Consider the following 27501-nt stretch of genomic DNA (forward strand, 5'->3'; position numbering starts at 1 on the left):
TCAGTACTCTGCCGAATTATATTAAAGATATGAGGGCCAAGAAAAAAGGTTTAGAACAGAATTAGCAAAATTTCTCCATATTTATACCTTCTGTGTAATTGATGAACTATTTATGCTTGGAATTTTAAAATCTACTTTCCATGTACCTGCCGTGTTAATAGTTACTTATTACATATTTTTGTGTAATGTTTTTATTTTTCCACACCTCAAAGCTACAATTCCTGGCTGCTACCACCACCACTACTACCACCACCACTACTACCACCACCACTACTACTGCTACCATCACCACTACTACCACCACCACTACTACTACTACTACCACCACCACTACTACCACCACCACTACTACTGCTACCATCACCACTACTACCACCACCACTACTACTACTACTACCACCACCACTAGTACTACTACTACCACCACTAGTACTACTACTACCACCACCACTAGTACTACTTCTATTACTACCACCACTACTACTATTACTACCACCACTACTACCACCACCACCACCACCACCGCTGCTGCTGCTGCTACTACTACTACTACTACTACTACTACTACCAACACCACCACTACTACTGCTACCAACACTACATCTACTACTACTACTGCCACCACCACTACTATTACTACTACTGCTACCACCACTACTATTACTACTACTGCTACCACCACTACTATTACTACTACTGCTACCACTGCTACTATTACTACTACTGCTACCACTGCTACTATTACTACTACTGCTACCACTGCTACTATTACTACTACTGCTACCACTGCTACTATTACTACTACTGCTACCACTGCTACTATTACTACTACTATTACTATTACTACCACCACTACTACCACTACTGTACCACCACTACTACCACTACCACCACCACCACTACTACTACTACCACCACTACTACTACTACCACTACCACCACTACTACCACTACCACCACTACTACTACTACTACCACTACCACCACTACTACTACTACCACTACCACCACTACTACTACTACTATAGCTACTACCACCACTACTACTAATACTGTTGCTGCTGCTGCTACTAGTACCACTACTACTACCACCACCACTACTGCTACTACTACCACCACCACCACTACTACTACTGCTACTACTACCACTACTACTACCACCACTACTACTACCACCACCACCACCACTACTACTACCACTACTACTACCATCACCATTACTACTACTGCTACTACTACCACCACTACTACCACCACCACTACTACTACTACCACCACCACTACTACTACCACTACTACTACCACCACTATTACTACCATCACTACTACTACCACCACCACTACCACCAGTGCTGTTGCTATTACTGCTGCTACTGCTTCTGCTGCTACTGATATTACTACTGCTGCTATTGCTGTTACTGCTATTACTGCTGCTACTACTACTACATTATCGAAAATATAAGGAGCAAAATAAGAGAACTTAGAAATCAGAGGTGGAAAATTCACATCGGCCGAGTGAAAGGCCATGCAGGCACCGGAGGAAATGAACTTGCAGACGAACTGGCAAAGGAAGCAGCTAAAAATGAAACACTGAAATAGCCTACTAAAAAACGCCGAGAAGTTTCTAATCCAAGAGCAAAGGAATAAAGTACTCGACAGATGGCAGACGGAATGGAGCAACACTACAAAAGCAGCAATGTGCAAAGCATTCTTCCATTCTTCCCATCCGTAAAATAGCGATTAAAAGTGTAATTTCTTGTTATTCCAGAGTCTACAGCACTGATTAAAGGCAATGGGAAAACCAAGATATACCTACACAGATTCAAAATAATAGACAACCCAACTTGTGTTTGTAACCAGGGAGCTGAAACTATAGGCCACTTAATTTATGAGTGCAAAATGCTTGAAGAAATGGGAGACATTATGCGCAATGACATTACCATCAGAGGAGGAACGTGGCCTCTAACCAAAGATGAACTAACAAACAAATATTTGAAATTGTTCACAAGATATATAAAAATCATAGACTTTGACAAACTATATTCCAAAACACCGAACATAATAACCTGTACTACACTCATTACACTCATATAAATTAATTCTAATCTGGTATTACTGCAAAATACGAGTAATAAAGCAAGCTGTTAAAAAAACCACTGCTACTGCTGCTACTGTTACTGCTGCTGCTGTTGCTACTGCTACTCCTACTGCTGCTACTCCAAATAAGAGATGGATCTCATCAATGGCGTATTTCTAAACAGAAAATTCCGCTGGCTGTGGGATTTCGGTAATACCGGCAGTAGGTGTCTTCGTCGTAGCCGCTTTCATTATCATCATCACGAATACTCGTACTTACAGAATATCAAACGAAAATACATAGATTCGAATCTAGATAGCCTAAATGAGTTTTAGGTCTGTGGAGTAGACTATGGAATTGTTTCATCATCATCATATCCCTCACGTATTAGACCCTACAGGATCTGTTACGGTCTCATGCCAGCGCTTTCGTGGTCTTCCCAATTTCCTCTTTCTGACCTGTTCGTAAAAAAATTCATTGTCATAATATGCAAATATAAACTAAAACATCAAGATGATCGTCCTTGTATGATAATCCTTGAACATTCCAAGTGGCAAATTGTAAAATACCCTTTTTTTCCATTTATTTTTACTCATAGTCCTATTCATGCCATAGTCGTCAACAGATTCTGCAGTCCGGCTGTTAATATTATGAGACTTGAATGTAATATGGAGTTCCTGTGGATAGGTTACAAGCCTGTCGCACAGTAGTCCAGTGGTAGGGCTGCTACCTTAATAGCCATCTGGACAGGCGTTTATATGGCATTTCCTCCATATGTGTTGGAACAGTTATACCGCTGTGACTCGGTCCCCAGAGCCTCGTCTGTTTAGGAACAGGTTGCACCACGTGAAGGTGAGGTTGGGAATTAGGTAGGAGAGGTGATAGATGGAATGAACTTCACTACCCTTTGCAACCCTGGAATTGTTTAAATGTGAATAAAATATGATTTTATATTAAATTTAAAACGTGACGATAACATAAAAGTCATAAAAAGTGTCCTGGCGCCACCTAGTCTGCAAAAAATAGTGTCTTGGCCCCGCCAGGTCTGAAATACATCCCATACACCCCTGAAACTCGTTAGATGAAACGCCAGATTCTGGAAATCATAATAACGGCATCAACTGCAGTTTTTTAGCTGCTTATATCTGTTATTTAAAAATCAAGTGCGTTAACAATAATGGTCAGGGTTGCCAACTTGGTGAGTTAGTATGAATGAATGAATGAATGAATGAATGAAGTACATTTATTGGTACACAATTATACAAACTCATGTACACAAGATTCATCGCACGAGCCCGTACGGCCATTCGTACTATAACTATGCACAGTTTGAATCTTCAAAGAAAACAAAATAATACTACTATTAATAAAATAGTAAAACAACAATAATTGTTACTATTACTACCATTATGTTAATTATCACATTAATTACAACTAATCTAACTTAATACCAAATTTCACAAAAATAATAAAAATAAAATAAATGTAAGATATGAAAGAAGAAAAAACACAGTGAAACATATATATAAACAATTCAATTCAATTCCTTATTAAAACTGCAATAAATAATCCGAATAATAAATATAAAGGTAAGACATAAAAAACATATACACACGCAATAAAAAAACAAATAGAAAGAAACACAATACAGTACATACAAAAAGAACATTATCCCGTAATTACTTTATTCGCTCAGTGTTAATATTATTCATAACAATACTAATAAATAACTCTTCCCCTTATTTTTTCGGCCCCCTCCCCCTCGGTCGGTTCCACTCTCAGCTGTACTTTTGCCATAAATTTTCCCACACACTCACAGAATTTAGCGTTATTTAATATATCGTATGTTAAAAAGTGCCCCCCTGCTAGATGTAATAAAGGACTCTGGCAGGAATCGTTTCCTCAGAGCTTCTGTGGTTTCACACTCCGATAAAATATGGTGTGATGTCTCGCCTCTACCGCAAAGATGATATATTTTTGCCCCCTCTTCGTTGACGATTTTAAGTGCCCTCCAAGCTCCTAGACGAAACCAGGTTAAACCCAGTCTTCCTTCTCTGTTTCCTCCATAGAGGTATAACTCGATTCCCCAATTTGTTTTGATCATCGATTAGATCTCCAGAGCAACCTTATCCCTACATTCCCCTTGGTGAGTTAGTATCTATAGAAAGTCAAATTTTTTTAAGTTTAAGGGCCGTATTCATAGACATTTTCAGCGCGGGCTTTCGGTGGATGATCAGCGAACTAACGTGTTTCGTATTCATAAACCAGTGTCAGCGATATGATATGATATGGATATATGATATGGATATATGATATGATATGATATATGATATTGATATGATATATGATATGATATATGATATGATATATGATATGATATGATATGATATGATATGATATGATATGATATGATATGATATGAATCCTGTTTAGCACGCTCGTAGCCCGGGCTAGCGAAATGTCTATGAATAGCACCCTTAAAGTTTTATTTACAACAACAAAGAATAAAAAATTCTACGATATTAATGACTCTCACAAGATAATTTTTCACATTACTTCCACACAATTATACTACAGTTATTTATATTTCTTTAATTTGTAATTGTGTCAATAACTTCTACGATGTAAACTTTCATGAATTACTACTGCATTCACGTATTCTGTTGCATATTTATTATAACTAAAGAAAATTTGTTTTTATCACTACGTTTATTGGTTGCATTACTACACAAATTATATATAACTGTACACAAAAATCCGGGTTGAGGAATATGAGAAACATTAGTACAAAATTATACGGAGATCGGAGCTACGAGGAGGCCACAACCCAATGCCGATAACTACACGTAGATCACCCAGACGAAGGATTGAAGTTAGTTGCATAATCAGATGAAAAAGAGGGGGGGGGGCAAATTATAGAGTCTGAGTGCTTTACGTGATATTGCTAACTGCCTTATTTACTTCATTTCCATCACAATACGTAGTTAAAATAGCAATTAGCTGTCTTTCTTAAACGAACAACTAAAAACATCTATTTTACCCTTCTTTAAATACTTTTTGCGTACATTTACATTTCTGCTTGCACAACGAACTTGCCAAAAACACTTATGCACGACTTCGTTTCTATTTACATGTCGTAAACTCTTTTGTTCTAGACTAGCCTATACTTTTGTCGTTGCATAACTAATAATGAACAATGTAACTTTCGTTTAATAATGAAAGTTTTAAGGGGACACATATGATTTTTAAAACTTCCATAATTTTCATCCAAAATTTGTGAAATTTAAACTATATAAACAGGTCTACAATACTATCATCTGTACGAAATTTGGGCTCATTAGGGCTAATCGTTTTTAAATTACATTTTTAAATATATTTTATATTGACGTCTTTAAAAGGCTTCTTGCGTCAAAGTTTTAAAAAAATTTAGTTCATATTTGCTGAATAGCTTGAAAATGGCCATGAGGATAAAAATTAATTAGCTTTTGGAGCTCAGTCTAAATAGAGAGTTACAATAATTTTTTTAATTTCATTAATTTACCATATACAGCATATTTTAAGGTACGTGTCATATGAACACATCAACTCACTAACTAATTCTAAAGCAAACTGACAGGCGTGACTTCAGTACCTCTCGGTGTCTATTTCACTCCTCGATTACACCTGAACTCGGTACGGATCCGTGCTCTGACTACCCTGAACACTACTAACAGCTCTGTATCTACAGTGAAAGAGTGAGGAGATCAGTACAAGTGCTGATTATATTCATTTTTTATGATTACACAGAGACAGACACTGTTATTTGGAGTTCACTGTAATTTAACGCTTGAAAATTCAATGCATTGACCAGTAACATTTAATGTGTGAACTGATTCTTACATTTCTGGGATCATCAGCATCTTCTAAGATCCATCTCAATGTTTTAAATATGTCAATTTGACAAAGAACGAGGTGGGCATTGCCTACGTTGTCAAAGTTCATCGCAGAACTCTCCCACTTGTAATTGCCAGCAATGCAGGCGTTGTAATCGTGTTTCAGAATTGTGCTGTTAGATGCGACACACTGAAACAAGAACATTTCATTTAAATATCATTTGCATTGCCCTTTAATCTACTTACATAATAAGTCTTTCCAATGCGAGTTTCAAACATTACCATTTCAGCCACCTCGCTCGGTGAGGTAATTTTATTTCCTAGTTTTCCTAGCAATTTTTATGTAGTTATTTAATGATTTTGGGGATTATTTTATTTTCAATTTAACATTGCGTGACTATTTTTTTATATGCTTCGTGGATTTCTGCAATTGAAACATTCGTTTCATTGAGAGTTGATGTACTTGGATTAACATCAGTTCTATTTTTATTTGCGAGGTGGATGTAATTTAGCACTTATTTTACCATTCTTTTGAACCTATACCTTTTTTTAAGGAAATTTATTTATGTACTGGGAAACCCTAAAACCTGGAGAGGCCACCGACGTGGCTCAGACGGTTAAGGCTCTTGCCTGCCGGTCTGAAGTTGCGCTCGGGCGCGGGTTCGTTCCCCGCTTGGGCTGATTACCTGGTTTGGTTTTTCCGAGGTTTTCCCCAACCGTAAGGTGAATACCAGGTAATCTATGGCGAATCCTCGGCCTCTTCTCGCCAAATACCATCTCGTTATCACCAATCTCATCGACGCTAAAGAACTATCGTAGTTAATACAGCGTCCTTAAATAACCAACTAAAAATGGATGGTATCACGTTTGAATACAGACGTTTTGTTGTAGTGCTAATGTTAAAACCAGTTTCCTTGAATTGTCTTTTGCAGACACGTGATACTGTGTTAGGCGTTCTAAAGAGTCTCTATTTGTCTCTCTTGCAAGAAATGGCGAAACACCACTTCTTTCTTAGTTAATTATCTCGTGGTTGATTAAATGACAAGTCATATTCTTTACTGTGTTTCGATTTGCAAAATTGTAAGCAGCAATAAACCATTTCTAATCAAACAAAAATTAGCAGACTACCGGTACTTCCTAATTTAAATTCATTTACTTTTATTTTTGGCTGCCGGGTAGCTCAGTTGGTAGAGCAGCTGGCTACGGACTGGAAGGTCCGGGGTTCGATCCCAGGTGGTGACAGGATTTTTTCTCGTTACCAAACTTTCAGAACGGCCCCGAGGTTCACTCAGCCTCCTATAAAAATGAGTACCGGGTCTTTCCCGGGGGTAAAAGGCGGTCAGAGCGTGGTGCCTACCACACCACCTCATTCTAGTGCCGAGGTCATGGAAAGCATGGGGCTCTACCTCCATGCCCCCCAAGTGGCTTCGTGGCATGTTACGGGGATACCTTTACCTTTTTACTTTCATTTTTAATTTAATTTTTAACATCTAATAAAATATATTTACACACACTAAAATACTACTACATTTACTATTAATAAGAGTATAGACCAGGGATACAGAACTGGCGAGAGAGGGGTGGAAAGCAAGGGGAAGCGTTGGTTCCCCGTCCACAGTCCACCGGCGTTGAATGACATAACTGTGGCCCGTTGTGGCCCGTACGCAATCACATAAGATGGACACTGAATAGAAATCCCCCTCCCCTACCAAGTCAATGACGCGGGGGTGGAAGGAAGGGATGAGTGACGTATCCGATGAATGACGTAACGCTGCAATTGGTGCCCAGTTTTGCAAGCCTGGTATAGACCTAGTACACTACAAACTAACCAGTATTAGAATATTTTTTCGCAACTGTAAGAAAAAATGGCACAATTGTTCTGCCCAAGCATTGCAACTGTAGTTTCCGATTATTTATTAAAATTCATAACATTTCAAGGTGCAAAATATCGTATCTGAAAAAAGAAGCAGGGGATATTTAGGTCTGCTTGAAAATGCTTAATTATACATTCAGGGCAAAGGAACATAATAATCTTAATTTGTTGCAATATCTCGTTAAAGTAATGTGAAAAAGTACAGTGTGCATGTAATAGGCCTATGTATTGAGTTTAACCTATTTTCGAAAATTTTTACTGTGTGAATTTAAGTACCTACCTTGGTTTATATACAATATCTTTCAACACAAACAATGGCGACCATTTACTTTAATATATCGATATTTGAGACATAGAAATAGGACAATGACATCCATTACCCATAAATTCTGTGCGAAGAATTTAGTAAACAACATAAGGCCTTTAAATGCTTCAAATATCAATGTCATTCAAGTGTTCTGCTAGATTCTGTGGTACAAGACACCTCTCTGTGGCAGAATTGGCGTTACGCGGAAACCAGTTGAGAATTGTATTTTGTGTGCTGTATACCTGCTTGTATAGTGTTACGTAAGCAGTGGTATAGAGATTGCAAATCAGCCTAAGTCATGAAGTAACGTTAGTAGTGCATAATAAAGGAATTTAAATATCAGTGAAGTACCAGCTATATGTTCTATTTAATTGATTTTCAAAGGAATGAACATTCTGTACGAAGAATAAAGTTTTTTATAGGCAACATACACTAATTCATCATTAAGTTGTTGTAATTGAAGTTTTCATACATATATACATTACATTTGATCTTCTATTACATTTGAACAAATAAAAACAAAGAAGCAATCATAATCGCTAGGCTAAGAATAGCAATTTGTTTGTAATACTCATAAAAATATGAAAAAATATTAGGTAGGTGTATATATTAAACATATTAAAACTTCACTGTGAATAATATATATATATATATATATATATATATATATACACCGTAGGCCTACTTATTTATCGCAATCTTGGTAAAAGTCTAAAAAAAACCTACAGGAGAACGAGAAGGAAATCATGGATAATGGAATGGGATGGTTTTCTTGCGTAATATGGACATGATGATAAAAAATATTGTACTATTGTAACATTGAGTCTATGGGAGCTGTATTTCATGTCTCCACTTCTGTTAAACTTCTCCGATTGTTTGTGTGATTTTTTTAATACTTGCCTTCTTGTGTTTCCCGGCAAAGAGCAACACTCCCACCACAGCAAATAAATGCCATATGATGAAACATGGTACGAGGCAATTAGCCATAACAAGTGGTAAAGCAGACAGGCTTCGTGTCAGGCTCTGCAAGTTTAAGCAAAACTGTATTATTGCAATATCATATTTAGTGTCAACTGGATATCCATCTCTTGTAAGAAAATTGTGACTCATTGGTGTGAAATACGATAAAAATTAATTTTTACAGCGTCCATTTTTTTAATGAAGAATTATTGTTTAAATAGCAAATTTAGAAACGTGTTTTCAAGGAATTTAATTCAAGTGGTTGTAAGCTACGTAAAGAGAGAGGAAAGTATTAGGCAAGTTATGACGTGAAAGGGATAACATATGGTTATAAAACAAGAATTGTCGTACATTAAGTATAAATTCAGTTATTATAATTTTCTCAGTCTTCCACTTCCATTTGTCATTCTTCTTTTGCCTGCAATAAAGAAACAGGTCCCAAATTTTATAAAGTAATAACTATTCCTGTAGACCTACGCTATGTATGTGAAAATTGTATACTAACAAAAAGTCACACCAGAAGAAATTAAGTTGCTGAAAAGAGATTTTTGAGATGTGTGGCAGAATACACTCTCCTAAACTGACGAAGAAGTGAAGACGAATGCCGAGAATTAAACGTAGATTGTATATTCATCCAGTTGATTGTTTATATAAAAAGTATATTAGAAGAAATCAGTCAATATCGATGAAATTGGTTAAAACGTCTTGATAGAATGAACGAATGCCGCATTTCGAAGCTAATGAAGTCTACGCTAAAGACCAACAGGACGAAGAAATATGAGATATATTCGAAGAAACACTGATATAAACAATTTTAGATGTCAGAATTTGTGAGATTGGAACAAACCAAACCTAATTTAATCCGAAAAGATAGAGATGATGATGATTATGATTATGATTATGATGATGATGATGATGCCTCACTTATAAATGTCAAAATATGGGTGTTCCACTTGCAATTAATATTTCAGTCATACGCCGATAGAACAAGGAAAAGCTTATACAAGGATGTTACACTCTGTCCTGTGGAGCCTAAGAATACCTCTCGATGTTAAACTTCTATACCATTCCGTGTTTGAGAGTATCACACTATATGGAGTTGAATTGTGGGAGATGATCAAAACACAAGAAATATATATGAAGGCGACAGAGTTAAATTTCGGGAGGAGATGCATTAGGAAAACTGTAATGGACCTCATGACGACAGAATACATCCGAATAGCGGTGGATAAGAACACCAATATCCTACCTAGATCGATAGAGGAAAGACGTTTGACTTGGTATGGTCATGTTAAGAGGATGGAGGATAATACATACTTCAGCAAGTTTTTCACTGAAACCAAGGCAGAAAAAGAGAAAGGACATCCCCGCAGAATCTGGATGGAGGAAGTAAAATCAACGATGACATCCAGAGTTTTAGTTGACGGAGACTGGCAGACAGGGTTTTTTTGGAGGCGCAGAGTAGCATCCAAAGATATCTAGCTGCAGGCAACCTTGAAGGAAGACGCCTGAATTGTGTGTGTTTATATTTACGATAACTTTGCTAAGTGTGGGTGTTGGAGGAGATGTCGTAGCAGATTCCCTCGAAAATGTGTTAATGTTCCCGCTCTTAGTAAATCTATGATACAGTATGTAGGTTAGCGAGTAAAATTAGTTCTTTGCAGTATTTCTTGGACGGAAGGCGAGTACTGACAGGGAAAACGTTGGATGAAATTGGTGCTAGTCCTAAAAAGTTCTTGAATCGTTCAGTGCAACTTGTCGGCATATCACAAATGACCGTACACACAGCTAAGAAACTTCTAAAATTGTAAAACATAATAAAACTCTTATAGTACACAAATTTACACCTTCTCAGAGTGAAGTAAGAGTAAATTGTTGCGGGTGATTTCAGCAATTCATTCATGATGGATTGATTGATTCAATTTTGGTGTTTTATAGTGATGAAACATGGTTCAATATAGCCTATACGGTAGGCTATTGGAGTTCTGAAAACTCCCATGCGTTGTTGAAAAGACACAAGACACAACAGTTGGAGTATCTAAAATGAGAATTATTGGTCTCATATACTATGAAATCACAATAAATTCAAAGCAGTACAGGTCCGACATATTGACCCTATTTTTTTAAGAACTGACAGATTACGAAAAGACAAATGCACACGCCATTGCTCATACTGCCAATGACTCAATTGCAGAAATTGAATCCGTATTTGAAGATGGAATAATAAGCAGTGGTTTATGGCTTCCGCGGTTCCCTGATTTAAACCCGTGCAGCTTTTATGTCTAGGGAAAATTAAAATATAAAGTGTACGAAAATAATTCTCATACTCTCGAGGAGGTTAAGAACAATATGAGATGGGAGATTGATAAAACATTTCACAGGAAGGACTCTGCCGTGTTTTCAATAATGTTCTCCTAAGGATTTAGGCGTGCCTACGAACAGAGGATCGACATTCCGAGCACCAAATGTAAGATAAGTTATGTTGTGTTATTTTTAACCGCAAACTGTAACATGCAAAGGGTGTGGACTGCGTTACTAATGGAAGACCTTGTATTTGTCTGCTATACTCAGTTTGAGGGGAAGTTGCGAAATGTCTCATTAACAATTCTCTTGTGACTACTAAGGATGTCTTAAGTTAATGTTGCTAAATGGAAGCTTAATCTCAGAAGAAATTTCCTGTATCGTTCATTGATATTTGGGATATTGTATGTAGCCAAGCTGGCAATCCCCTAGCGCTCCCAGTATTCATTTCAAAGCTTCTGTAATCAAGCATTGCTTAGTAAATGTAATTGAATTAATGTCCTTCACCGTGATGAGCACTGTTGAGACAGTTTATATTGAACCTGATAGTCACATACCATTTCTTCAGTCTTCATTAATGGAATGAGAAGAGTTTAAGTAAATTACAACCGGTATTTTAAAGCATCTTCTGTAATACATACCCTCATTTTCTTAAATCTGTTCATAGTCTTCAGGAGTGCGAGAATCCTTAATGCCTGTATTGCTCTGAAGGCTTGAATTCTCTGTTTGCCAGCCATAAATGACACAAAGTTTACGAAAGAGACCTGAAATACATAGACACTTTTAAATGACACACAAGGAAAAGAATAAAACATAACTATATTAGTTTGCTTATTTTATAGGCGTAGATATCATCACCAGCAAGTTTGAACACTATAAAGGTAAATCATATTACTATCGTCTTATCTTAATTCACACCAAATAATTCTTCCAATGGCACAGAATATTATGTAAGCCTAATTTCTTACTACACATACACGGTGTACCTATTATCTAAAGTTGAATGAAAGTATTCAGTGGTCTAAAAACACTAATGTATCAGTAGAAAATAAAAATACAAGCATAATAGAGTCAACTATGTTATAAAGGTTGAAGTTGAAGTATTGAAATATGAACTAGATTACAAGAATTACAGTAGAACAATGAGAGAAAAGGGATTTGAAGATGGTGCATGAGAAAGTGGAGAATCCTGGAAATGATTATAAGGAAGATGTCTTAGAAATTGTAAAACCTGATTTTATATATATATATATATATATATATATATATATATATATATATATAAGATGAACCGTAGGTAATGTCATTAATTTCAGGGGGTTATTCTTTGAGATATTTGAAACAAAAAAGTTTAATACAATTTTCCTTTTTAAAATTCCATTTCGAGATAAAAATTGTTTTACATGAAACATTTCATAGCGTATTTTGGAAAAGCCATTGATTAAATCCCAATATGTTTAGCCAATTTAAGAGAGCGGTCTATTATGACAATAAAGTATTGAAAAAATATTAGTTTTGTCCATTAAATGTGCAGAAATTTTATCATATATTACTTTTCAAAGTGGTTATAAATATTACCATTAAGTATTAAATAAATTTTAAAAAGTTTAAGAATGTGTTCTCTGTTCATGGAATTCTCCAGATTTTGATAGTTGATAATATGTCGTTTAACTCACTTGAATGTAGGTGCTCTGCAGCAAGAATGAATTTTCTCATTGTAACAATAATGCTCAACTATGGAATATTATTTTTTTTTGCCCCAATTCTCTTCTTCTTGCTGTAATATGCATGCCAATCCATGAGGAAGCTAAGAATTAAATCATACAAACGTGGACACAGCACATTATTTCCCTGTAGTGACAGGATTTAGCACGGTTTTTCACTGTACGCCAAATCTAAAATCTTCTGTAGCACTTGAAATATTCACAATATCACATTGGTCGATTAACAGCTTTAAACTACATGGAATCCTGCATCACATAGCATGCATAACTCATTTTTGAAAACAAGTGGACAAAGCACGTTCTTTTCCTGTGCTCTTCCTGTCTGAATACAATAAAAGATAAAACAATGGCATGTCATTGAAATGGGCTTCAAGCTAGAGTGAGAATGATTTTCCCCACAGGCAATCTCTCAATTGTTTTATCCACAGCTTAAATCTGTTATTACTATAAACTACCTCACACATTAGAGAATATAGAATATTTTCTTAACTGCAAATGACATAACAGCGTTCTCTTCGTAATCTTCTAAGAAGTCTCAGATCTTAGAGCAAGAGATAATGAATAGTATATCACATGTTCCACAGAATTACAGAGTTACAGTTGTTGTCTAATGGAAAGAATTTACAAATATAACAAATAACTTTGTTCACAGTTCAAAAGAATTGCCAATTCTCTTGACAATGAAATAAAGACTTTTACATAAGTGTCCGAGGTTTCTTAAATATAAATGGAGGATTCCGCTTTCTATTACAGATATTTGCTGTAATATTTTCCATTGCAAGTAAAATCTGTATTATATTTTCCACGTAAAGTCATTTAGCAGTGAGTATTGCTTAACTAAAGTAGAATTTCTAAATGCATTAGGCCTACAAGACACACGCGAATCCTTTATTAAAATGTGAAACAGAATTTGAGATATTGATGTCTAAGGTGTCCATTCGTGAAATGTCATATTGGCAACGATGGCTTGGGAATCGGGACTTTTCATCCCCGAACACCCGAACCTGGGACATTTCGTCACAGAAAAGAAAAATGTCACTGGGTCATATTTGTATTTTTCCTAAGTAACTTCACAGATTTGACTGACGTACGTTTCCTAAATAACTTCACAAGCTCTGACTGTTGTACGTTTCCTAAGTAACTTCACAGGATATAACTGTCATAAGTTTCCTAAGTAACTTCAAAGGGTATAACTATTATAAGTTTCCTAAGTAACTTCACAGGATATAACTGTCATAAGTTTCCTAAGTAACTTCAAAGGGTATAACTATTATAAGTTTCCTAAGTAACTTCACAGGATATAACTGTTATACGTTTCCTAAGTAACTTCACAGGATCTGACTGTTTTTCGTTTCCTAACTAACTTCACATGATCTGACTGTTATATGTTTCCTCAGTAATTTCACAGGATATAACTTATACGTTTCCTAAGTAACTTCACAGGATCTGACTGTTTTACGTTTCCCAAGTAATTTTACATTATATGACTATTATACGTTTCCTAAGTAACTTCACAAGATATGACTATATCCGTTTCCTAAGTAAATTCACAGGATGACTGTTATACGTTTCCTAAGTAACTTCACGAGATATGAAATTATACGTTTCCTAAGTAACTTCACAGGATCTGACTATTATACATTTCCTAAGTAACTTCACAGGATCTGATTGTTTTTCGTTTCCTAAGTAATTTCACATTATATGACTGTTATACGTTTCCTAAGTAACTTCACAGAATATGACTGTTATCCGTTTCCTAAGTAAATTCACAGGATGACTCGTATACGTGTTCTAAGTAACTTCACAAGATAAGACTGTTATACGTTTCCTAAGTAACTTCACAGGATCTGACTCTTTTACGTTTCCTAAGTAACTTCACAGGATATGACTGTTATACGTTTCCTAAGTAACTTCACAGGATATGACGTTATACGTTTCCCAAGTAACTTCACAGGATCTATTTTACATTTCCTAAGTAACTGCACAGGATAGGACTGTTATACGTTTTCTAAGTAACTTCACAGGATCTGATTGTTTTTCGTTTCCTAAGTAATTTCACATTATATGACTGTTATACGTTTCCTAAGTAACTTCACAGAATATGACTGTTATCCGTTTCCTAAGTAAATTCACAGGATGACTCTTATACGTGTTCTAAGTAACTTCACAAGATAAGACTGTTATACGTTTCCTAAGTAACTTCACAGGATCTGACTCTTTTACGTTTCCTAAGTAACTTCACAGGATATGACTGTTATACGTTTCCTAAGTAACTTCACAGGATATGACGTTATACGTTTCCCAAGTAACTTCACAGGATCTGACTATTTTACATTTCCTAAGTAACTGCACAGGATATGACTGTTATACGTTTTCTAAGTAACTGCATAGGATCTGACTGTTAAGTTTTCCAAAATTTTATCACAATTTCGTGAACTGTACAGTGACCAGAACATTATAGGAAGGAACTTACTCTGAAATCTTCTGTATACCTATACTTCAAGACCAGAGGGTAAACAAATTAGGATAAATAACATCCCTTACCTCAGTGAAAATGTGAAGCCTGAGGTAGCAAACTACAGAATTAACTCATATACATATTATGCAATTAATTTTATAGATCTCAATCATCAAGCATGTTGGTTCAGGCAGTTGCCATAATCTGTTCTCAAACTTATTGAGATAGCAAAAGTCAGTATCTTAAATCAGACAGCAGTGTGTGCAATAAAATTATTACAAAGTAATTACGTATTTGTTATCGATCTATGAACTTACTGTAGTAATGCAGAGTTCCAACAAGCAAAGTAGCGTCTTCAAATATCGTATAACTCCAATAGCAAACAACTGAATGAATATATGAAACAAGAAGACGACAGTCAAAATAAGATCCATGTACTGTAGAATGTCTTGTAAGACAGGTCGCTGAGAAAGATTTACATCTTCAACAATCTGGAATAAATGTTTAACTGAGTATTACTTAACAATCTTAGGAAGATGCTGTTTAAATGTTTCATATATGAAAATTACTTTTTGAACTTTGCATAATAATCTGTGTGAGTAGTAAGAGCTAAATACCTTTGGGTGATGTACTTCCAAAAATGTTATAAAGAAGAAAGAATTGTCTATCTTAAATTATTAATACATCCTCATGAACAAGAAAGAACACAAAGATGACCCACAGCAGATCAAGAGCTAGAAAGTGGATGTGAGCAGGGTCACCAGGTGCCGAAATACCTTTCGAGGAGAAAATAGGATTACAGTGCTTTCTTTTATTCTTCATTTCCTGTCTTAAGTAGGCTATTTTTCATTTGGTGAAATTTGTTTAAGGAAAATTGGATTGCTTTTTTTAGATAAATGTGCAAAGCTATATATGACAGGTTTTTAAAGTTGTGATTTTCTGTTCAAATTTCATGAGAGGATCCCTGCGAAGGGAATGTGATCCCTGCGGGGTAAGAGGAGAGGGTAAGCTAGTAATTCAACGTCTTTGAGGGAGCAGGTGGATGGGAATAGTGTCACTGGCCGACTGGGACAAACAAGTCTCAGCTAATGGTCGGCTGAGACAAAGTCTCAATCAGTGGTCGACTGGTACAAACAAGGCTCAGTCATTGGCCGGCTGGTTCCATGTCGGGGATTGGTTATAAGAGTGGAGGAAAAACTCGCATTCCTTTCTCGGATCTTCTCCTGAAATTTCATTTTTGTTTTGTTACCGATAAGCTGCTGTAATTTAATGTGTAACACTTTTATTAAGCCGCCAATGCTTATCTAGTACAATAGTCATTTACATGAGTAAGATTTCTACATGAACGTTTTCGATACTATTTTGTGTATCATCTTCAGATGCATTATAATTATAAATTAGCAATTAAATTTGTAAATGATTGAAAACCTAGCCATTGGAGTGTGTGTTCTGTGAGCTTCCATTTCGTGGTTGAGTGTGTGATACATTTATGGATGTTGCTGGTACGTGTGTGTACTAGTAATTAGTGCTAATAGTTATACTAAGCTACCTTAATATCAATCAATTTCTAAAATGCAATATAAAACTTATAATATAACAATATAAAAACAATATAAAAAACTCTTATAAAAGAACACTTGTTTGGTCTCTTTTGTTGTTTTGTCATTTGAGTTCTTTAGTGTCTTGCCGTTGAATGGGGCGATTATAACTGTTCTCTCTTTGTTTTTATTTAAAACTTCATAATAATAATAATAATAATAATAATAATAATAATAATAATAATAATAATAATAATAATAATAATAAAATGATGAATCGTTATGTAAGAAGCAATTTTGTAGAGCACTTGCTTACATCACTTAGTTTGTTATGAAGTACACTGGGGTATAATCCGTCTGACGAAACATTGCAGTTTTCAGATGAGGGCGCTCGTGTGTCGTGAATGCGATTCTCTCAGTATCGATGCATGGCGAGTCAGCTGGAGATATGTTGGTACAGTGTGGCAATAAAAACATCAACAGCTGTTATGAATATAAATACAATTACTAATACCATAGTTGAATTTACTTTTTCTGTCATGTACGGTATATACACGTACTTTATTCCAGAAGTAGCTGTATGCCTGAGGCAGATGTCTCAATTTTATCTGCACTATCAGTTGAACTGCCTTCGTCTGTTGTATCTGTGCTGCTACCTGGCCTATTATAATCCATCTCATCTTCATCACACTCACAATGCCTATGTTTAATACTATCCTTTCTATTTCCTCTTCCATTAACGCGTCACGACGCCAATATTCGTCCTCGATATGTTTAACAGATTGGCAGCATTTTATCCAAGCTTCTTTGCTGATTTCGCTTATTGATTGTGCGGTCATTTGTTTTAAAACTGACAGCCTCCAGAATGTATCTTTTCTGTCATTAAACCGTATCTGTTTCTTAACAGCATTCATAAGCTTGCGTAGGGTCGAAATTTCTTTTTTCTTCTCACGAAACTCCAAAAATGTCCTGCGGATGACACATTTTTTCAAAGTCATCAAGTATAATTTTCTTTAGATGTGGGCGGCTTTCACCAGGAGTTGAAAATTGTCCTCCAATGCGCTTTGCTTCCTCACCTCCTTAGCTATAGTATGTATTGTTCTTTCACTCTTCCGCACCGCCGTTGCTGTTCTTTTCACAGCGTTCGTTAATGGAATGATAAGACGTTTCTTTTTCTCTTCTTTACAAAATTTTAGCACATTGTATATAATATTTCTGCTTTGCGAGTGTAAGACTTCGCGTGACGAGTGTCTCGGCGGAGTTTCCATTCGCTCTTGTGTACACACACACTTCCGATACCGACTAGCAGACTGAACGAACTGAACTGAGGCATTTCTTTACTGCAGAACTGTGCATAGTACGTCAGAACAGGATGACGTAATGCAGTATCGATCGCATGTTTATGTCCAAGCTTACTCTACCTGCCGTCTGCAATGATTCTTCAGACAGGTTATAACTTACGAATTATTATTTTCACTTTTGCACTGTGTGTTGTTGTATCAAAACTTTATCTACTTTTTACTTTTCAAGTAACCACTTGTTAACATTACCATTTTGAAGTTCACTGTTGTCCACTATTTCCTATGCAAATTCGATCGTCTAACAGGTTGAGTTACAATTTGGTTTGATGTCGAGCTCCGTATTCAAGCAAAGCCAGTGCTTCTCTGTAACATTGTTAATATAATTAATGTTAGAATTTAGGTGTTTTAAGTTGTGACTATATCTCATAATAGAAAATTAACTTACAATTCAGCTGTTTTACATGTTGTGTTCTTGTCGGCTGCGTGGCTGAGCTGGAATGACGGGGCTCGCTAACAGAGTTGTGCTTAATATACATCGAATGATACCGGAAGTGGAGGGGGGGTTGGAGGTACAGTTTCCCTAGAAAAGGATGAGACGATTGAATATTCCTAAGTCTCAGATTTAAGACACTGCGCATGATCGGAGACCAGAGCACTGATACACAAGATAACGGATATTGAGTTACTTAAATTCAGGCTATTTGGTTTGTTACTAGCATCGTTGCGAAATTCACTTCAAAAACTGCAAAAAATATGATAATATTACGTAAATAAAAGATAAATATATACATAAATCATGTAGTTAAATCGACAATAGACCTTCATGACTAGATCGACACTCCGCACAGAAAGGAAAGCTTTCGTGTCGTTTCAATAGCTCAGACGCTAAGACTTTTGCGTCTCGTGTAGAAGAGTGCGAGTTCGATTCCTAGTCTACACAACGATTTTTTTTTTGTTTAAATAATTTTGAAATAGCTAAATAGCGTTGAAACAGAGTTTTACAAAGTCCTCAGATTAAGTGTTAATGATCACAGACAATACAAAATTACAAGTTATAATATTGTAAACGTTAATCTAATGAATGCATTTATACATACACACACATACAATGTAAATGCATATATATTAAAAACTAACAATTAAAATGAAATTAAAAAATATTCCTAAGCCACACAGACAAACTTTTACAAAGGTTTAGAGTCCTTAGGCTATGTCATTTGTTGAGTAGTTATTACAATATTTTATTAGTAGCTTTCCCATATGTGTAAGAATTGCACTCGCACAAAACAATTTTTGTTAAAAGTGTGGCTTTGGATTATTTCATTCTCACCCCTTCAGTTGATTTTAACTATTTTATCTACGTGTTTGCAATAGTGTTTAATTTAATGTTCATTCAATTTTATTCATGTTATGATTGAATCAAAAAACGCTGTTGCAGTTATTGACTAATTACATATATTAATACTAATTGTTAAATGCATCTCTTAAATAACCAATTGCAATATATTTTGCAAAATCTTGAATGTTTAAGTTGTCAATAATATTTCTGTACTATATACTATAAGACATTAAAAGAATTCGCAGTAGATTTGTGATCCTCTAGTTTATAATCACTGGTTTTAATGAAAAAATGTTTTCTTTCTTAGAATATCTACAAGTTTAACTTCAATAATATTCCGAGTAGCTTTAATTGCATTATCTGAATGTTGTACTTTTCTATTCGAATGTATTCTATTTCCCTCTTTCATAATGTTTGATAAATTACACCGTACTTCTTGTAGTATTTAAGAACATGAGGATCATTACATTGCAACTCATTACATATAGATTCTTCTTTTTAAAACATGAGAGTTTTAAGTCCCTGCGTTATATACATGTTTTTACTTTTGAATTTTTTCACAACATTGAGTGGAGAACATCCACTAAATTGATTCGGAAATTAAAGTGAAAAATACAATACATTTACTCTTAATATCAGTAGTACCAGTATCATATACGTTTTTCCAAGATTCATTTTGTAGACATAAATGTAAATAGTCACTAGATACAGCATTTACGACTCTTATTTAGTTTTTAAATTAATATTTTGAAATTGTTCAGTGACATTGGAAACACTTAGGATTTGTTTATCATGTTCAGACAAGCCATTGATTATAGGTTCTATCGAATAGGAATTCAGTCTAATTCTGTGTACAAAACTTTTATCAATGGCTGTGCTACTTCAGCTTCTATGCTGGTGGGAAAATGGCTCTACGACTAAGGTTTCCAGTTTCAAGGAGTGAATTTAATTTACTTTTACGGAAAAGTTCCGAGAGTTAATCTATGTTTATGTCTCTACAGATCACAAATTCCATATGAGATTTATAAAGTCTTTTCTTTACAAATTCAATGTTGGCTATAAATATTAATAAATAATGTAAGAAATATGAATGATTGTAGTTATAAGTCTGATTTACATTATAAAAAGCAAGAAGTTACATTCCGCGGCAACATTCGCACTTTCGATGTTTGGTTTTGTCGTCCAACGCATAAGCACGGACCTATTCAATGCTTATGTTAATAACATAGAATTTAGCTGTAGCAATGTGGTGTCATAACTTGGGATTTGTTTACTTAATGTAATTAGATTTAATTTGATTAGTTTCGCAACAATAATTGGACTTCCTGTTATATCCTGTTATTGAAATATTTAATTCAGGGTTGATTTGTTAACTTTTACTATGCAAGATGCCTGTTATTTCAATAATTCTATATCACGTTAAATAGTCATTGTCTACACTAAAGTATTATCGTCATCCCTCATTTCTCATCGTAATGGCGTACCGACGTGACATGAGACAGCGAGTTATAGCTCTAGTTGAGGCTGGATATGGGGCTAGATCTGCTGGCCGTTTGGTCGGTGTTCCTGGAAGTACAGCCGCGAGGGGGTTCATTGTTACAAAATTCAGGGGAGGTCAAAAGTCGCCCTATTCCTGGGCGTCCGCGGATTTCTTCATTGGAAGAGGATGCTCTCTTATTCGAGACAGTTCGACTGGACCCCTTTCGGACTGCTAACGAAATAAGAGCAGCATCTAACTTTCCTGGTTCTTCACAGACTGTGATCAGCAGGTTGAGGAACCGCGGTATTAGGAGCCGGAGGGCTGCGCAAATGGAAATATTGGGGGAAGCACAAGCTGTCAACCATCTTGCCTTCGCTATCAATCGAGTAGATTTCGATTGGTGAAATGTATGATGGTATGTGTACAAGATTTTAAGTTAACGGGTCTCTTTTTGTTTTTTATGATTTTTGTTTCAGGAAGAATACTTTTAACTTCCAGGTAAGATTTATTTATTTTTTGACGAGATTCAGCCCAATTGTAGATAAAAAAATTGGGCATAAATTATTCCATATTTTTCGACAAATTATACAGTCGAGGAACTCTGAACAAATTAATTACACCTCAATAAAAAAAAACAGTTTCACCTGGGATCGAACACGAAACATTTCGGTTATACGGTGGAACCGACACGCTGCTATATGAGCTACCGAGACAAGACAGTGACAGCAGCAGTCCAGAATGTAGATCCGATAGCAGGCATTTGCCATTCGGTACAGAGAAGCAATGATATTTTGTTACCCGAGCTATGTTGTGAAATCGTGGCCTTAAATGACTGTCTTCTTCGCGATCCTTGTTCTGATCCTTGTCCTTGTTGTGGTCCTTGTAACAATTCTCGTTCTATTTGTCATGGTACTTATCGTTATACGTCGATATCGAGTGGACCGCGCTGTAAAACTTTAACTTCCGACAACCAAGAATCGTTTCATTCTTTTTAAGGGTAACTGTACCTGTGTGGTGGCTATATGCTTTTGTTTTCGCGGGAGCAGCACATTAAATATAATAAAAATCACAAACAATCCCTCAATAGACACGGCTGAACAATTTTATATAGCAAAAGAATATAACTCAGGACACCCCCTCCTTAATGAACAAATAACTAACACTAACAATCCTTTATTTAATTTATTTAAACTGCTGAATAGGCGGAAGAATGAGTTACATGAATAAAGGAATAAGCAAATATGGATGGATGGATGGATGGGTTGGTGGGTGGGTGGGTGGGTGGGTGGGTGGGTGGGTGGGTGGGTGGGTGGGTGGATGGGTGAGTAGGTGAGTGGTGGATGGATGGATATACAAATACCTACTAAATGTTGAAGTGAATTGATTTTAATTTAAGCAACTTAAAGTGACAGAAACTATTGTACTTTATGTAGAATTCGACATTTTAAAAATGTATTATTTAACAACGCTACAGCGACTAGAAGCATTTGAAATATAGATATTTAGAAGGATGGAATGTGTGAAATGGAGAGACAGAATAAGAAATTAAGCTGTTTTGGAAAGAGTGGGTGAAGAAAGAATGATGTTGAAACTGATCGGAAAGAGGAAAAGGGTTTGGTTGGGTCACTGGCTGTGAAGAAACTGCCTACTGAAGGATGCACTGGAAGGAATGGTGAACGGGAGAAGAGTTCGGGGCAGAAGAAGATACCAGATGATAGACGACATTAAGATCTATGGGTCATATGAGGAGACAAAGAATAGGAAAGATTAGAGAATGCTGGGTTTGCAATGAAAGACCTGCCATTTGGCAAAACGGTATGTATGTATGTATGTATGTATGTATGTATGTATGTATGTATGTATGTATGTATGTATGTATGTATGTGAGTCATTCCACGTCAAATCGCACAGCAATAAAACACGACCTTCTCGGAAATGGTCGAATTTTTTTTTTCATGAATTCCAGACATCATATAATGAGACCCGTATTGTTTTATTTTCACAATTATTAATTATTTGTGTAGTTATGACTATTTGAAGTTATGCAAATTATGCGCGCACTGTTACATAAACTCACTTGGAAATCTGTGTCTACATATAATTGAGATTTGCGGTTTGACGCATTTGAAAAACTAAATACAACACTTTTTATTACTTTAGGCCTATCACAAATAAATTTAAAATTTGGCCTATTTTTTTAATCATTTATTTTTCAAAGCAAAATTACTATATTAAATAGCCAAGTTAAAAATCTGAAAAAAAAAAAAATGTAAACTTGTTCGCTGATGTATTATCTGTAAACTACTGCATTTATAAATATGGAACGACACCTATACATTTGTAACAATTTATTTTCCGGAGGCATGCACGCGCTCGCGATGCCCAGCTAATGAACTGCTTGCAGCCATAGGCTAGAAGACTGCTCGGGGAAAGTTTTACGAAATCCCCCGCTGCATCTGATGTCACCATACTAATCATCAAATGATTAATACCTTAAGGAACAGTAAATATCTTATCTAAAGTTATTTTATTATTGTCAACTCAGCTAAGAGGGGAAGCCCTTCACAGTGCTGTATGTTTATACTGTAATATAGCTAGGTGTTTGATGATAGCAATGCTGGGTAAGGCAGTAAACAGATGGCAGGAGACAAAATATAGAAGAGGAAAATAATCAGTTTGGGTTTGAATTTCACGGAGTGACGTGACTTCTATACAACATGAGTGATGGTAAAGATCGCGTAATATATAACAAGTGTTTAAATCCATTTACCTTCCTAATCACGCTTTTAAAAAGAAAAGTACACTAAGACGCGTAAGTCGCGACTAATTGATAAAGCTCAATTTAAATGAGTCTTTGAATGTGCAAATACGTGATTCGTTCCGTAAAAATCAATCAATTTCCGGATAGGTCAGGAGAAATTATATGTGAAGCCGGTAGTTCTTGTGATATTAATAAACATGAATCAAATGAAAGTGCGGACAGAGAAAGTGATTATCCCAGTTCTTCTTCTAGTAGTTCTATGGATACAGTGCTAGAAATCACTAATATTGAGGAATTGAACAAGAGTTTGATGTCAATAGAATCCCCTATCAAGAAAAGAAAGCTATAACAAAAACGATACCCCCGTGAAAAGTTTCAAAAAGTAAAAGGCTCCCTAGCATGTAAAGTTTTTCATGTAGAAGATGCATCGTCATCCCTTCAAAAGTCAGCCATATTTTATTTTTGACGGAATGCAAAGAAATGTACAACCTGAAAATTACATAGTTATTGCAGACTTTTCTGAAAATTATTCATTTGTAATACAAGATTCAATACAAGGTGTGCATTGGAACATATGCCAAGCCACAATACATCCTTTCGTAGTATATTTCAAAGGAGATACAGAAATTCGTCACAAAAGTATTGTCATCTCAGAAACCATGAAACATGACACCGATCCCTTTCACTTTTTTCAATCCGAAGCAATCAGTTTCTTAAAGCAAGAATTCAACGAAATGAAAAAAATCATCTACTTTTCCAATGAATCAAGTTCATAATACAAAAAAAAAATTAAAAAATAATTACTTACATGAAGACGATTATGGAATTAGTGCTGAATGACACTTCTTTGCAACGTCGCATGGTAAAGGTCCATGTGATGGCATTGGAGAAACTGTTAAAAGACTAGCCACGAGAGCAGCCTATACAAGATCCTATAACAACACCAAAAAAAACTGTTTGATTGGTCACAAAAATACATTTCTAACGTGTCATTTATATTTTGTCCATTGAATAAGCACAAAAACTACACTGAAAATTTGCAGGCCAGATACCATACTATAAAACCAATAACTGGTACATTAAAATTACATTCTTTCATTCCGTTGTCAAAAACTGAAGATTTAGTAAAACAATTTTCTTTCAAGAAAGAAGGTAGGCGAATGAAAATTTAAAGTGTGAATGAAAAGAAACATTTAAAAGCATAATGTACAAATATTTGAAGATATCGTAATAAGTAAATTAGCAGCGTTTCCTCGAGTGACTTGATCCGTACTGGGTGTAATGTTGCAACGTTCAATCAATCATCCAGCGCCGATAAACCTCCAGCGCGCTTTAACGCTTCCCGTCCACTGCTGCTGCACCGACCGCTACACATTGTGTCGTAAGTAATTAAATTTCCACTAAACTATTGGAGATCCCATTCTGATTTTTTCTGGAATTATTAAGAATACTTCAGTGCAGCTAGTAAGAATTTTTTAGATTTTTAATAGGGCTATTTCATATTGATACGTAACTTTTAAGAATTGAATTACAAAAAAAAATATTTGTAATAATTATATTAAAATTAATTAGTAAATATTTAATAAAAGACAGTACTTTAAGCTTTTAAATTCATTTTCCAAAAAATTTTTAACATCAATATCGTCAGAAATATGACGCTTTTAATGTTGCATTGTGCGACATTTTAACGAATTTTAACATGTAATATTTTAAAAACATGTGGACTTAGGAGGAAATAAAAATACACTTGTTGGTTTATTAGACCCATAGAGTTGGTAAAAAAAATATAAACACAATCCGAAATATGAAGGTCAAAATTTGTATAATTTTGTGAGATTTGACGTGGAATGATTCATGTATGTATGTATGTATGTATGTTACAAAGAAACAAGAGTTTACAAGTCTTCTGAGCACGTTTAGACAATTATGACAATGTTTTATGTTTATATGTGGTTTTGCGACAGAAGCCTTATGATTAAGAGATCTCAATAACTAATTTAACATTTTTTAATGTTGTATTATTTATTATTTTGATTCAACTTTCAAGATTTGATTAGCTTCTGGTGAACGTGGATCTATTTTAATAATACAGTGTGTATTATGTTGAGAGAAAATTTCTGTACGATATTAGTGTATCAAAATCCTCAGAACTAAGTACTTTATTGAGGAAATATCAGCTAACCCTGTTTTCAATTTTCTAGCCTTAAGTAAATTATGACTGCGTGTGATTTCAATGATTAAAGTTTACAAAAACGATAGCTTGAATACTAATGAGTCTTATGCCTTAAAATCAATGGCAATATACGAAAATTGTCAATAAACCAAGTAACATTTAAAGCTACTTTTGAGAGAGGTCATGCTGTGTTAAAATGGTGCCGGTAATTAGGTCTTAAACTGCAGATAAGCCCAGCATTGGCTCAAATGTTAATTTTAATAACATAAATTATCATTTTTGATAACATACATAGGTTATGAAAAGTTGGAATTATTATAATATTTGCTCAATAACTTGTGTTACAAATTAATCAATAAGCAGATACCGGTACCATGAAAAATATTGTTACCAGGATGTTATTTATTTCTATTTACATAACTTTCAAAATAATTTACTGCAATTAATTATCAGTTCATCACATTACGTTTTTACATGTAATTAGTGATTAGTTTTAATGTCAAAGTAAGAAACTCACCAAAGTAAGAGAACTAATCACACACATGACAAAATATGCTCTCTTATAATATGCATGGTCATTCAGCATGTACAGCTTCTTCCTCAAACTTTTCCAGGAAGTAGAATATTCATTTTCCAAAAGAAAAGGGAATGCTGTATAACATTTTGTAGGACAACAATCAGGAAATTCTAAGTAATTATAAATACTTTGCACTTCACATAGATCTACTATATCTTCCTCCTCCTCCTCTTCTTCAGTTACCTCTTCTCTATGTTCTGGAAGTAAAGCAGAAGGTTACTTTAACCAAGTAGTGTAATTTTTTTTAACTAATGGCGGGTACTAGACTTTTCGTCATTCACACATGTGAAGACAGTTGTGTGGACCAATTTGCGTGATTTCTTGTTTGTTTTTACTCGGTTATTTTACGACGCTATATCAACTACAATGTTATTTAACGTCGATGGAAGTGCTGAAATCGAGATGTATTTGGCGAGATGAGGCCGAAGGTTCGCCATAGAATACCTGACATTCGCCTTACGGTTGAAGAAAACCTGGGAAAAACACAACCAGGTACTCAGCCCATGCGGGGATCGAACCTTCGCCCGAGCACAACTCCAGATCGGCAGGCAGTGCCTTAGCCGCTTGAGCCACAACGGTGGGTGATTTCTTGTTACTGTGGCAAATTATATTATTAGGTATTAATGTCTTCGGACAAAACAAAACAACAACAATAATTACACAGAACTCATATCAATTCGGTTTGTATTTCTCTGATTTCCTTGCATAAAGTGATGCACTAACTGCAGTGTGCGAATTACCGATCGAAATTCGAAGGATT

General features: G+C 35.3%; 1 protein-coding gene across 8 annotated transcripts in view; it reads right to left on the minus strand.

Annotated features, from left to right (window-relative positions):
* Positions 1-27501, minus strand: part of LOC138705920 (sodium channel protein PaFPC1-like) — a 120588-nt gene that overhangs the window by 24570 nt on the left and 68517 nt on the right. For 7 of the 8 annotated variants that reach the window (XR_011333859.1, XM_069834691.1, XM_069834693.1 and 4 more), the window contains exons 18-22: positions 26682-26938; positions 15890-16063; positions 12032-12154; positions 9030-9152; positions 5957-6139 (exon numbers count right to left, since the gene is read on the minus strand). Coding sequence is in view for 7 of the 8 variants with exons in the window: in XM_069834691.1 (XP_069690792.1) it covers positions 5957-6139; positions 9030-9152; positions 12032-12154; positions 15890-16063; positions 26682-26938 (860 nt within the window). In the remaining variant the exon portion in view is untranslated. The remainder of the gene's footprint in view (positions 1-5956; positions 6140-9029; positions 9153-12031; positions 12155-15889; positions 16064-26681; positions 26939-27501) is intronic. The other variant, XM_069834692.1, reaches the window with a different exon arrangement.

The sequence above is a fragment of the Periplaneta americana genome, chromosome 9 (assembly GCF_040183065.1).
Source record: "Periplaneta americana isolate PAMFEO1 chromosome 9, P.americana_PAMFEO1_priV1, whole genome shotgun sequence".
NCBI classification, from domain to species: Eukaryota; Metazoa; Arthropoda; class Insecta; order Blattodea; family Blattidae; genus Periplaneta; species Periplaneta americana.